At 40.1% G+C, this 14,693-nt stretch overlaps 1 protein-coding gene across 1 annotated transcript; it reads left to right on the top strand.

Moving 5' to 3' along the window:
• The first annotated feature begins 1,162 nt into the window (after window positions 1-1,162).
• Window positions 1,163-13,452, top strand: LOC139447407 (NFX1-type zinc finger-containing protein 1-like). The gene is made up of 4 exons (XM_071228739.1): window positions 1,163-1,465; window positions 4,653-4,709; window positions 6,124-11,591; window positions 12,143-13,452. Exons 2-4 carry the CDS (start codon window positions 4,681-4,683, stop codon window positions 12,334-12,336), a joined length of 5,691 nt encoding a protein of 1,896 aa, XP_071084840.1. The 5' UTR covers window positions 1,163-1,465; window positions 4,653-4,680; the 3' UTR covers window positions 12,337-13,452.
• The last annotated feature ends 1,241 nt before the right edge of the window (window positions 13,453-14,693 follow it).

Raw genomic sequence — 14,693 nt, 5'->3', positions numbered from 1 at the left:
TTGAGAGGTATTTTAAAGTTGGAGTACTACGTAAGGGTAAGATGTATCGATGAACAACGTCTTTATAATAATTAGGAACGACGTTTCGGAGTAGGTTCCAACACCGTTATCAATCACTTGCTTGATCACGGTGTTAGAGCCTTCTCCGAAACGTCGCTCCTAATCATAATCAAGAAGTTGTTCATCCATAAATCTTATCCTTACTTTATCCAGCGATTGACATCATGAGCATCGATCCACGCAATTGGGATACAATGTCTTGCCTCAACGTGAGCGAGGCTGGCCGCCCGATCCCGTTAGTCGCCTCTTAGGACAAATATAGTCGCCATCTACTGCTGAAGAACAATTCTATCCCGGATCTTCCCTGGTCACCTCATAGTCGACGTTATATTCTGTACGCCAACATCATTCCTAACCAGTTTTGAATAATATTTCTATGGATATATTCTCCCATTGTAACATGATGTAAAGGCTAAGCGGGCTTAGTCCCTCTTTCTGAAGCATATCAAATATGTATATTGATGTTGTTTTTTTTCAAGAAAACTGACAATTAATTGACTGAGTTTTGCTAATAAACGGATATTGTTTTTCGAATTATTTGCAATGATTGTTTTTTGGTATTTTAAGGGCACCCACTTCCTAAAAAAACCCTGGCACCAATCCAAACTGTATCTGCAATTGTCCAGCTACGCTGGTGTCCGTGCGGTGAAAATGTTACTCAATAATATGACCCCAGCGATCGAAAACAAGGATTACGGAGTAACCTCCCTTATATATAATTTGTGTCGAGTTACCGAAAGACTAGCTCCCCCCCCCCCCCCCCCCCCCCCCACACACACACACAGACCCCACCACACCCACCAACGCATACTCCCCCCCCCCCCCCTCCTCACACACACATTCACTTCATGGAGCAGGTAGCATACTCTTCTCGGGGTAGAATGCACGGGCAATTATGAAGCTAAGGTCTAGATATAACATTCGATATAAACGAATCAACATAATGCGAGTACCATGGTCAGCATTTTTACAAGGCCGTCTTTTATCTCTGGTTTCTACGAAAGTGGGGATAAAACCCAACACCTATGTCTACTCGAGTCATGGCTATTTATAGGCGATCACGTGACCTTTGGGAAATACCAATATGGGCGATACAGTCAGAGTACTTCAAACGGCTCATACATGCCCACACGGTTATTCGTGACATGATAATACGTTCCTGTGTCCTTATTCAGCACTATGCATGTGATAAAGCTCGGCGAAAGATTGCATAGATCTTATCGGAAACAGAAACGAAAGCGAAAATAGAATGAGTTGGCGAGTATTTTGAGCTCTTCAATTCAGTTCCTGGAAAGCCCAAGTTGTAGCGACTTGTATATAACAGTGGATAAGGAGTGGTCTCAGTAGTTCTCGGAAAGGTCGCGTGTGATTTAGGAGAACTGGCGGGTCCCATTCAAGTCCTATGGTAAGTACAGGACAGGCTTAACGTAGGCCTTATTTCCCTCTTGTCAGATAGCTCATACAGTCGTGTTGCTTAGCTATTGCACTAAATGGGTTACACAAATGTATGTACATATATTTAATTATTGACGAATTATGGCCGTCCTTCGTTTGATATGAATATTCTTATCGATGTGTACCGCCTATTTTGAGAATGGTTGTTAATGTCGTAAGCGGAAGATGTCATCGTTTATGGCGTCCCACACAGTGTTCAGCGGTAGAGCACCCATACGCTATGTACAGTATGCATGTACAACTGTGTGGTATATATACAGTGTGCATGTATCTCGTTATGTGGTATATATATATATATATATATAGATATATACACTATGCATGTACAACTGTGTGGTACACAGAGTGCATGTATCTCGTTATGTGGTATATATATATAGATATATATATACAGTATGCATGTACAACTGTGTGGTACACAGAGTGCATGTATCTCGTTATGTGGTATATATATATATAGAGATATATATACAGTATGCATGTACAACTGTGTGGTACACAGAGCGCATGTATCTCGTTATGTGGTATATATATATATATATATATATATATATATATATATATATATATATATACAGTATGCATGTATCTTGTTATGTGGTATATATACAGTATGCATGTACCTTGTTATGTGGTATATATACAGTATGCATGTATCTCGTTATGTGGTATATATACAGTATGCATGCACCTTGTTATGTGGTATATATACAGTATGCATGTATCTCGTCGTGTGGTATATATACGGTGTGCATGTATCTTGTTATGTGGTATATATACAGTATGCATGGATCTTGTTATGTGGTATATATATACAGTATGCATGGATCTTGTTATGTGGTATATATACATTATGCATGTATCTTGTTATGTAGTATATATTTATATCATGCATGTATCTCGTTATTAGGTATATATATATATATATATATATATATATATATATATATATATATATACAGTATGCATGTACCTTGTTATGTGGTATATATACAGTATGCATGTATCTTGTTACGTGGTATATATACAGTATGCATGTATCTCGTTGTGTGGTATATATACAGTATGCATGTACCTTGTTATGTGGTATATATACAGTATGCATGTATCTTGTTATGTGGTATATATACAGTATGCATGTATCTTGTTATGTGGTATATATACAGTATGCATTTATCTCGTTGTGTGGTATATATACAGTATGCATGTATCTCGTTGTGTGGTATATATACAGTATGCATGTATCTTGTTATGTGGTATATATACAGTATGCATGTATCTGGTTATGTGGTATATATATAGTATGCATGTATCTTGTTATGTGGTATATATACAGTATGCATGTATCTCGTTGTGTGGTATATATACAGTATGCATGTATCTCGTTGTGTGGTATATATACAGTATGCATGTATCTCGTTGTGTGGTATATATACAGTATGCATGTATCTTGTTATGTGGTATATATACAGTATGCATGTATCTTGTTATGTGGTATATATACAGTATGCATGTATCTTGTTATGTGGTATATATACAGTATGCATGTATCTTGTTATGTGGTATATATACAGTATGCATGTATCTTGTTGTGTGGTATAAATAGAGTATGCATGTATCTTGTTATGTGGTATAAATAGAGTATGCATGTATCTTGTTATGTGGTATATATACAGTATGCATGTATCTTGTTATGTGGTATATATACAGTATGCATGTATCTTGTTATGTGGTATATATACAGTATGCATGTATCTCGTTGTGTGGTATATATACAGTATGCATGTATCTCGTTGTGTGGTATATATACAGTATGCATGTATCTTGTTATGTGGTATATATACAGTATGCATGTATCTTGTTATGTGGTATATATACAGTATGCATGTATCTTGTTATGTGGTATATATACAGTATGCATGTATCTTGTTATGTGGTATATATACAGTATGCATGTATCTTGTTGTGTGGTATAAATAGAGTATGCATGTATCTTGTTATGTGGTATATACAAAGCACGTGAGTAGGTATGACTAATGGGTTCTGGTCATAGAGAACCAGATACCAGAACATAGGCCCCCTTTGTTACGATGTTTATAACTATGAGACGATTAATAAACTGAATTTGCGAGAAGTTATTCTACTCATTCGACCAGTGTGGATATATTTCATATCAAAAGACAGATTGCCCAGATATTTGTTTGTCACCCTGAAGCAATATTTGCATTTTTGTAAAGATCATTTAAATATTGATAGGGCGCATCATGGCTCAAGCGACATGCACACTTGTACATGCGTCATACACACCGAATGTGTGCCTGCGTCTATATATAGTCAAAACTCATAGATTAGGCAATATTACAGATCAATTTCATTTATTGTTGAACGAATTTTAAATGATATGACAGGTGCAGCTTCTATAGATATCTTTACAGCTATTTCAAAATCTTTAGCTAGCTAACATTACTAGGGCTATTTATAGCGATTACTTATCCACGGGCTCTTGACGACCACTATACACACACTTATCTGCTGCGACAGCACAGTCAGTAAAAGCGGTTTATAACAGGAGTGACGAACTTTGAGCAGAGGTTGAATAGTTGCAAGATATTTTCTATTATGATATTAATGTGGTGTATGGTATCAAAATATTGGCATTTGTTTTTGCGGGACATATACAATTTGTGACAATATAGATTATGAAAAAAGTCTTTTAAGTATGTGTGATGGAAACGAGAATATAGCATTTAGCCGAATGTCAAGTAAAAAAGTAATTTAAAAATTAGTTTCGATGACACTGCACATCGTGTATGTGGTTTCTTACTCTGAAACCCGATAAAACCGAAACGTATTTCACTAGCAGCAACATTACCCTCAGCGGACCAGGGAACATCTAGGTTATCTAGATAGGTCGGTGTATGACTACACTGCTCGATCCCGATGTCATCAGTCAAACATCAGGTTTCGAGGAAGCATACTTTCCATCGCTTGAAAGAACCTTTCAGTGTATAACTGTTTATGAAGTAATGCTATTTTGTCATAGTTCCTTTTTATTAGTTTAAATTTTAGATGACGTTGAAGGTTATATTTGAAATTACAGATGTTGTATTTGTATGTTCACATTTTGTTACTTTCAGACCATACAACGCATCTGGGTTGTTTACAATGGACAACGATGATGATGACTTTCAAAGGTGGGCTGCTTTTGAGAGTTCTATTGACGTCATATCTAGGTTATAATGTCTTTTCAAAATATATTCCAAATTTGACAGTAATTCAAAATATTCATGTTGCCAAACTAAACCATTTTGTAATTCTTGTTTATTGTTTTTTTAAGATGCTTTAACATATTTCATAAGTGTTTCTACTTGCTTGTAAGTGACACAATCTCTGCACTGGTACGCAGCAGAAGTAATTCAAAGTTAACATATCGTTGTAGTGTCAATATCAATTAACGCGCTATCGTGTCACTGGATTGTCTCTCACTGACGCGTTGTTACTCGATTATGCCGTCCAGACTCGATTGTGTCTTCCGCCGTTTGGCAGGAGTATTCCTTGGTGCGGCGCCGGGCAACAAATATTCACTTACTATATAGCGTTCCGTCTGTCCGTCCTTCCGTCCGTACTTCAGCCCGAGCTTTTGTACGGCCCATAACTTTTTAACCATGCACCCTAGCTTCACCAAACTTGCTACACACATTTACCACAATGAGTACTTGTGCCTTTTGCTAGTTTGAAGATTCTGAACTTTTTAACCTTTGCCGTTTCCATGGAAACATTAAGAAACTTAAACATTTAGGGTGGGTGTTTTGTACGGCCTATATCTTTTTAACTATGCACCCTAGCTTCACCAAACTTGCTACACACATTTACCACAATGAGTACTTGGGCCTTTTGCTAGTTTGAAGATTCTGATTTTTTATTTTTTGCCGTTTCCATGGATACATTAGAAACTTAAACTTTTAGGGTGGGTGTTGTGTACGGCCCATATCTTTTTAACCATGCACCCTAGCTTCACCAAACGTGCTACACCCATTAACCACAATAAGTACTTGTGCCTTTTGCTAGTTTGAAGATTCTGAATTTTTTAATCTTTGCCGTTTCCATGGACACATTAAGAAACATCAAGAATGTATGTTGTGCTAAGCATTGATTATCACACACTAGATTGAAATATATTTGCAAAAACATGTGTTCATTTCAAACACAATGCACCCTCATGGGGTTACAGAGGAAAGGGCAGTTCCTCTGACTTAAAGCAACAGGTATATTTTATTAATTAACAAACTATTTACTATTTGTTGTTGACCAGCGGGGATAACGGGGGTATGTGAGTTTTGCTCACTTCTTTCTTGTTTTTTTTTGCAAATTTTGTGAGTGGCTGGTACCACCAATAGAGTCAGCAAACACCTGGTGTCATCAGTGATTTTATGTGATACATTCGTATATGTTTGATCACTATTTTGCCTTTTACGCCCAATGGAATCTGTTTCAGCAGATAATAGAAACTGATTATTTTTTGGCGTTGAATTTTGATATTAAATAAAGTTGTATTTGATCCATAATTCTCAATGGCTATGTCATGCCAACACAACTTTGCAATTACAGACCTGGTTACAGACAAGATGGCCGTGATGGGAGAGGGCGTGGTCAAATGATAGGTCACGGCCGTAGGGGACAAGGACGAGGCTTCAGGGGTAATGGAGGCGGCAGAGGTGGAGGACGAAATGACAATGAACATGATGGGGATCATGGAAGGTTTGGAGGAAGAGGCCGAGGGGAGCACAGAGGTAGAGGTAGGGGCGATGGATACAGGGGCAGAGGTGCTCATCATGGAGAGGAAGAAAGGAGAGGACAGAATGACAGAGATGGTGCCAGGGGAGGTATAGGACAAGGATTCAGGGGAAGAGGTGGAAGAGGCGGAGGCCGTTACATTGATTACAGACAGTTGCAAGAACTACGGTCAAAGGATCCATCTACAATTGTTATGGCCCTTGGACAAGAATCTGGTCTCGGCTCACTGCTAAAACGACACAATCTTCCATCTCATATGATGTATGCAATTGTTGGTGCCCTTGCTCAAGCATGTTTATGTGCATCTGCTCCAACCAGCCTTATTGAACTTTTGCTCACTGTTCAGCGGTCAAGCTTTTACGATCATGTTCCTGATGTTTTGACCGAAATCAGGCACAGACCAAATGAAAATGCCAGAGAAAAGAGGCAGTTCATCAAAGATTTGATGTCAGTTATGAAGGAACTGGCTATCAGACTGCCACATTCATACATTCATGTTCTTGGTGTAAAGAGTTTCCTGGAAATGATCATGCCTGATCTCGAGCTAAAGTCCGATATTGTAGATGAAGAAATACGTCTTCACCTGAAACATTTGCAGGATGTAAAATCACCAACTGTTGACAGGATGACAAAAGAAGAAGGCCGGGGTGAAAGAGAGGAGTATAATGATGGGGAACCACCCAATGATTTCAGAGATATGTCCATATTTCCAAATGTTGAGGACATACATCCTGAGGAGAAACCTTTCCTTCGCAAGAACATAGATGTTGGTGGATACAGGGACCTTCATCATTATTTGGATGTCCAGTTCCGTTTGCTGAGGGAGGATTTCATCTTTCCTTTGAGGGATGGCATTGCTGAATATCTCACTGCCAATGTGCCAGGAGAGAAAGGTCAGAGACTGAAGGACATCCGGGTCTATCATGATGTCCAGATCTTGCGGACAGTGTGTTCAGATGGCGGACTTCTCCACAGAATCATGTTTGATGTGAGAAAACTGCGGAAAATCAGATGGGAAAATTCTAAGCGACTGATATTTGGATCTTTGGTCTGCTTATCTCATGACAATTTTGAAACACTTCTTTTTGCAACTGTTTCTGATAGAGATCCCAAGAAACTTCAGGATGGTATACTTGATGTTTTACTTGAAAATGATGCAGCACTGGAAGACATCCTTTCATCAGATACACGTTTTGTAATGGTTGAGACATCAGCTTACTTTGAGGCCTACAGACATGTCTTGAGAGGGCTGCAGATGCTCCATGATGGCGATCTTCCATTTGAAAAGTACATAGTGGAATGTGAGAGTGAGGTGAGGTCACCACGATACCTCCAGGGTTTAAGAACTACTAAGTATGACCTGCGCCCTCTTGTGGATGAGAAGACTGTCCTAAGGGAAGACACTGCTTTGAGACTTCAGAGAAGGGAGGTCAGCTACGACTTCAGCCGAGAATCCCAGATCGCCAACAACATTGAAATACTGAATCATTTAGATTGGCCGTCTGCCCAGCAACTGCATCTGGATCTGTCACAGTACAAAGCCTTAAAGACAGCCCTCACCAAAGAGTTCGTCATTATGCAAGGACCACCCGGTACAGGAAAAACGTATGTTGGTTTAAAAATTGTCAAGGCCCTGTTACACAATGCAAAGGCATGGAATGCAAACAACAATGCACCAATGCTGATTGTTTGTTATACAAACCATGCACTGGACCAGTTTCTTGAAGGAATAATATCCTTCTACAGAGGAAGTATCATCAGAGTTGGAGGAAGGATAAAAAGTGAACTACTGGAAGATTACTCACTTAAAGCGCAGAGACAAAAGACACGGAAATTTCACAGTTCCAGAGATATGAGAAATACGGGACGGATGAGATGGGAAATTCGTAATAGCATGATGAACCTGAAACTGGAGATTGAGAAGATTGGTCAGCAAATAGAAGCTGCAGAAAGAGAGATATTGCATGAAGACGTGTTGCGACCATTCATGGGTGAATACTATGATGAGATGGTGATGGCGATGGAGATGATGCTAATGCAGATGCAGGATGCAAATGGCTTTATGCCACCATCAACACCTGTCATGGTCGAGTGGCTAGGCATTGGCACCTTTGGTGACATGGTGAACACAATTGAGCAACCGCTACATGAGGAAGACATTGAAAATGAAGAAGAGGATGATGGAGTGATAGATGTGCAGGAAGAAGCGGATCTCTTGCAAGAGCAGAGGCAGATGCAAGACATGGACGATGGTGACATGGAGGAGAATGAACTTGACAAACTTCAGAGAATGATTGAGCGTCTACAATATGAACGAGGTGGATATGTTGCCTTTGATGTGACAAATTTGGATAGGGGCCCAAAGGAGCAAGAAGATGCAATGCAGTTCCAGTTACCGAGAGAAGCCAGAAGACGTCTTAAAAGACGACTGTTACAGAGATTAAGGTCCACACAAAGGATGACATCAGCAGAGGCTAATCATATCGGGGATCCTTGGGGACTCCAAATGAATGAACGGTGGAAATTGTACAGATTCTGGGTACACTGTCTCTGCGAAAGACTGCGACGGGACATATCAACAAAGGAGGCGAGATACAAAGCAGTGGTAACTCAGTACAAAGAGTCACAGATGATTGAAGACAAACAGATCATGGAGACAGCAACAGTGATAGGGATGACAACAACAGGAGCAGCTCGCTATCAACAGGTTCTCTCTGAAATTGGACCCAAGGTAATAGTTGTTGAAGAAGCTGCCGAGGTTCTTGAGGGACACATCATCACAACTCTGAGCAAGAAATGTGAACATTTGGTACTGATTGGAGATCATAAACAGCTGAAGCCCAACCCAACTGTTTACAAACTTGCAAAGCAATTCAAGTTAGATCTCTCGTTATTTGAGAGAATGATCAACAATGGCATGCACTGTGACACACTGGCTCTTCAGCATAGAATGCGGCCCGAAATTGCAAGGTTAATGAAGCCAATCTACCCCAAGCTTGAAAATCATTCCTCTGTCCTTAATTATGACACGATCAAGGGGATATCTGACAACATGTTCTTTATCAACCATGGATATCAAGAAGAGCATGACATTGAACGAGTCAGCCACTCCAACGAGTTTGAAGCCAGATATGTTGTAGCATTGTGTGAATATTTAATGAAACAGGGATATGAAAGATCACAAATCACAATTCTCACAACCTACTCAGGCCAGCTACTGAAATTGAAAAAGATGATGCCAAAGCAATTATTCCAGGGAGTCAGACTGACAGTGGTGGACAACTACCAGGGAGAAGAGAATGACATAATCCTTCTGTCACTCGTGCGAAGCAATGCTGAAGGGAGTGTTGGCTTCCTAAAAATTGAAAACCGTGTCTGTGTAGCACTTTCACGTGCAAAGAAAGGATTATATGTGATTGGAAACTTTGATCTTCTTGCCCAAGAGAGTCAGTTGTGGCGGGAAATAAAGAAAGATTTGCAGCAGAACAACCAGATAGGAACAGCGTTGAACTTATATTGTCAGAATCATCCCAGAGACACAGGCATTGCTGCAAGGAAACCAGATGACTTCAATAAAGCTCCAGAAGGTGGTTGTATGAAGCAGTGCACCTTCAGACTGGAGTGTGGACATGTGTGTTCTCGACTTTGCCATCCATATGACCCCAATCATGAAGAATACAAATGCAATAAGCCATGTCCAAAAACAATTTGCAAGAACAACCACCCATGTCCACGATTGTGCTATCAACAGTGTGAGAAATGTGAGGTACCAGTGGAAAAGTCAATTCCACGTTGCGGACACAAACAACTTGTCCCCTGCGGCATGGATCCACTGAAATACGTTTGTCAACATAAATGTGATAAAACCATGAAGTGTGGTCATACATGTGGTAACCCCTGTGGAATTGAGCATCAGTGTAAACAGACAGTGAAGAAGACGTGGAGATGTGGACACACAAATGATGTGGAATGCATGAGGAAAGACTCGGCTGTCTGTAAGGCAAAGTGTTCCACAATGCTTAAATGTGGACATGCATGTGCTGGGAATTGCCATGATTGTCATGAAGGAAGGTTACACCTATCATGCCGTAAGAACTGCAAGAGGAGCCTTGTCTGTGGTCATGAATGTAAGGACAGATGTAACAACTGTCCCCCATGCAGAAATGTTTGTGAGAACCGATGTCCACACAGCAAATGTTACAAAATGTGCGGCGAGATTTGTGTGCCGTGCAACGAGCCCTGTGACTGGAGATGCCTGCATCACGCATGTACCAAGAAGTGTAGTGAGCCATGTGACAGACCTCCATGTGATGAACCGTGCCTGAAACTTCTTCCCTGTCGTCATCCATGCATCGGTCTATGTGGCGAGCCATGTCCACGTCTGTGTAGAGAGTGCAATCATGATGAAGTCACATCAATCATGTTTGGCACGGAAGACGAACCGGATGCCAAATTTGTTGAACTTGAGGACTGTGGCCATATTGTTGAAGTATCTGCCATGGACCAGTACATGAAAATGGTTCCTGAAAATGATGCCATCCAATTAAAAGCATGTCCTCATTGCAAGACACAGATTCGCCGGAACATCAGATATGGATCTGACATCAAAAGAATGCTGAAGGATATAGACACAGTGAAAAAGAAGTATATTGGAAAAGATGAAAGAATAAAGGTTCTGAAAGCTCAACTTGAAGCTGAAGCCAGCAGGGAGGTTGGTCGTGAAGAACGAAAAGAAAAAATGGAAATGCTGAATAAGGGTTATGGTAATTCTGAAGTTGGTCTCAATGCTATTCAGAACCAATTTCGTTTCATGAAACGTGTGTCAAAACTATTTGATGCTTTCGAAAAGCTTGCAGATGACTGCAAAGAAGCCGTTCTTCGTCCGGTTCTAAGAGATGCTATTTCCGGTATGAAGGAGCTGGAGAAATTCCGACAATGGCTCATGGAGACACGATCATCTCTCAGTGATCAAGAAATCTCAGATGCCCAGGATGAAGTTGATAGGAACAAGGCTATCCTTAGGCTCTTAAAGATTGAGAAAATCATAGCAAATAGAAACCTTGATCTACCAGAGGCTTTGCAAAAAGAACTTCAAGCTATACAGGGGACTTTGAAATATGGCAAGAAGTTCAGCAAACAACGGCAAGATAGAGTGAAGGTTGTCTTTGAAAACCTCAAAAAACATGTTCCAGAATCTGGTCTTGGTATTTCTGAAGAAGAAAGGGTGGACATAGTGAAAGCAATGGGACTCACAAGTGGACATTGGTTCAGATGCCCCAATGGTAATAATATTTCGTTATGCTCTCATTTTCCCATCATTGAAGGGAGCTTTTAGACCCTAGGTTAATCCCTCATCTCAGGAGACCCTATTGTCATATGTTCTCATTTAAAATTCGCCTTTAGTATCCGTGGCTGTGGAGCAATTAAAAAAATGTGATTAACTGAAGTGGTTAATGGCTATGATTCGCTTTTTGAGTATTTTCTCAAAAATCATTTCAATGAACTAACTTAAGGAAAGAATATATAGTCGTAGCCAGATACTACATGTAGTATTGACCATGGTATTCAGATTATATTTGGATAATTTAGATGAAACTCGTTGGTATGAGAAAGTACAAAATAGAATTTGGGGCTATGCTTCCCAAAGTGTGTGAGTTGGGTTTTACACTGCAGCTAGCAATATTCCAGCAATATCGTGGCACAGGACACCAGAAATGGGCAACACAAATTGCACCCATGTGGGCAATTAAATCCAGGTCCTGACGAGCAAACGCTTCAACCATTATCCCACCGACCTGATTCCCTTAGTAACTTAGTCAATTTCTTTTTTCAGGGCATATCTACGCTATCGGAGACTGTGGTGGAGCAACCGAAGAGTCGAAGTGCCCAGAATGTAACGCTGGAATCGGTGGCAGTGGTCACAGACTGAGAAGTGACAATGCCCTTGCACCAGAGATGGATGGAGCTCGCTTTGCAGCCTGGTCAGAACAGGCCAATCTTGAGAACTATAACTTGGATATGCTGTGAACCATTTGTGCAGATCTTTTGCAACCATTGTTCATGTGAGGTGTAATATATGTATCCATCCATCCATCCATCCGTTCATCCATCCATCCATCCATCGGGAGAGAGTAACGTGCTGATGATAAAGTATGATATCACTGCTCCTATTATGTACTAACAAACACAATATTGTCCTAATTGGCATATACAGACACCTGCTTTAACCAAACTGGATCTTATTGTATGGAGTGATTTTGTAAGGTAGCAGTAGCAAAACTTTTCCAACAATGTAAATAATTTTACCGTTTTCATTTAAATATGCATCCATAGTATTTTTATGTTTAAACATTAATCCATATGTCTAACTGTAGTCGTCGTTCAGTCGATTTAAGCAAAATATGCCTTGGGATGTTTTACAAACTTGTTGAGAGTTATAAATATTTAATGTCTATTGAATGCATATTATGTGTCTGACAAAGAATCGCCTTATACAAACAATTAACATTGTTTGGAGTAAATTGTGATTACCTGGACTTCAAAGGTTTCAATTGGTGTGGATATTACTTATAACCGCGGGTCACGTTTTGATTCAGAGGCAAATTAAGATCACTGATATGGTTCACATTGTCTGCAGTACTACACTACTAAACATTCTGTTGTTATTATACCTGGTATGAATATATAGATAACCAGTGGTCTTCACATATGGTTAGATCTAGACTCAACACTGCTTGAAAATAATGTCATATCTACGCTTTGGACGAAAATAAACGTGTTTATCCATGAGTTTTAAAGGATTAACTACTTAGTGGATGTTGTGAAAGTTTGGTGGAAGTGGCTTCGTTTTAGAGTGAGTGAGTGAGTGAGTAAGTATGGTTTTACGCCGCTTTTAGCAATGTGCCAGCAATATCACGGCGGTGGACACCAGAAATTGGCTTCACACAATGTACCCATGTTGGGAATCGAACCCGGGTCTTCGGCGTGACGAACAAACGCTTTAACCACTAGGCTACCCGACTGACCCGCTTTGTTTTAGGTTGAGCCGGATTATGAAATAATGTCTATAAGTTTTGTCACTATTGGAAAGCTATTATCACCTGGTTACCTCTTTCATATTATTATTCTGAAATTGATGATCAGAAAAACAATGTTTGTCAGTGTTTTGAAAATAAATATTTACAATTCATTTGCTGTGTTTAATTGTTTCCTGTTGAAGAGGATTGCTGAGCACACTTTGCGATAAAGTCAATGCCATTATCAAAGCATCAGATCATTTGGACAGAAAAAGTCACTTCTCGCGTTGACTGAATTGGTGGGTGGAATTTTATGTCTTTGGGGAACACCTAGCTGGTACTATGAATCTCATTTCATGAATGAGAAGGTTAAATAGTTAATCTATGGCTGTGACAGTGCGATGATACATAGTATGATGAGGCAGCATGTGAATAACCTATGAAGCATATATTTTTGTTTTGAGTAGAGGTTGGTGTAACTGTTTACCACATTACGACAGTAGGCACATTTGAAGGAGGACCTTCACTGTGACGAGCAAATGGTTAGTGCCCTCAGGTACATGTACCCCACCGCCTCTTAGACATTTGTGCCTCGATTGTCAAGTTTGTCAAAATGTTAAGATTATTTCCCCCCCCCCCCCCCCCCCCGAATGTTTACCTGCATGTGGATTTAAATATAAATATACGTTGTAAGCGCTTCAAATGACTGAAAAATTACTTTGGTCGTTTACTTCTTTACTGCATAAATGTCAGAACCGTCATGTCAGAATGAAATGGACGTCACCAGCACCAATTACACTTGCATCAATTGCTTGTGAAGAGAGTAACAATGTTCTACCCTACAGGTAATACTCTTCATGTTTGGTTGTTTGAACTGGGAAATATGTAACAGCTTCCTCGTTTGTCTCGTGTACCTGATCATCACCGACTACATGACCTCAGAATAGAATTTCATTGCATGCTTTCCTGCTTCTATATAATGAGGTTAATGTTTGCTGTCGACTTGTCAGCAATTGATACACCTACCTCAAGTTTTGAACACAAATATTGTTGCTTAGCGTGTTGGCACACGAAAGGGTTATGGGGAGTGTTCTCCACTATTTGAGTGAGTGAGTGAGTGAGTGAGTTTGTTGGTTTAACGCCGCTTTTAACAGTATTCCAGTTATATCGCGGGGTGTCAGGTTAATGTGGGAGGAAAGCCCGAAGTGATGCAGGTCTCAGGCGTTTACCACTTCGATGAAACCAACGAGCACGGGTATGGTGCTGACAAACCTAGAAACATAATCGGGGCGAACCGGGATTCGATCCCACAATCATAGGTTTCTGGCGTGCTGAAGGGACGCAACTCTGCACAGCGAATCGCGGCGC

This window comes from Haliotis cracherodii, unplaced genomic scaffold (genome assembly GCF_022045235.1).
Source record: "Haliotis cracherodii isolate W230 unplaced genomic scaffold, xgHalCrac1.p SCAF_7, whole genome shotgun sequence".
NCBI classification, from domain to species: Eukaryota; Metazoa; Mollusca; class Gastropoda; order Lepetellida; family Haliotidae; genus Haliotis; species Haliotis cracherodii.
This window is presented reverse-complemented; position numbering and strand designations above follow the sequence as displayed.

What these genes read in the sequence shown, in the direction of transcription:
- LOC139447407 (XM_071228739.1), top strand. Translation starts at nt 4,681, where the DNA reads ATGGACAACGATGATGATGACTTTCAAAG. An exon ending in GATGATGATGACTTTCAAAG is followed by an intron (nt 4,710 to 6,123) that starts GTGGGCTGCTTT and finishes TTGCAATTACAG; the next exon opens with ACCTGGTTACAGACAAGATG. An exon ending in TTGGTTCAGATGCCCCAATG is followed by an intron (nt 11,592 to 12,142) that starts GTAATAATATTT and finishes TTCTTTTTTCAG; the next exon opens with GGCATATCTACGCTATCGGA.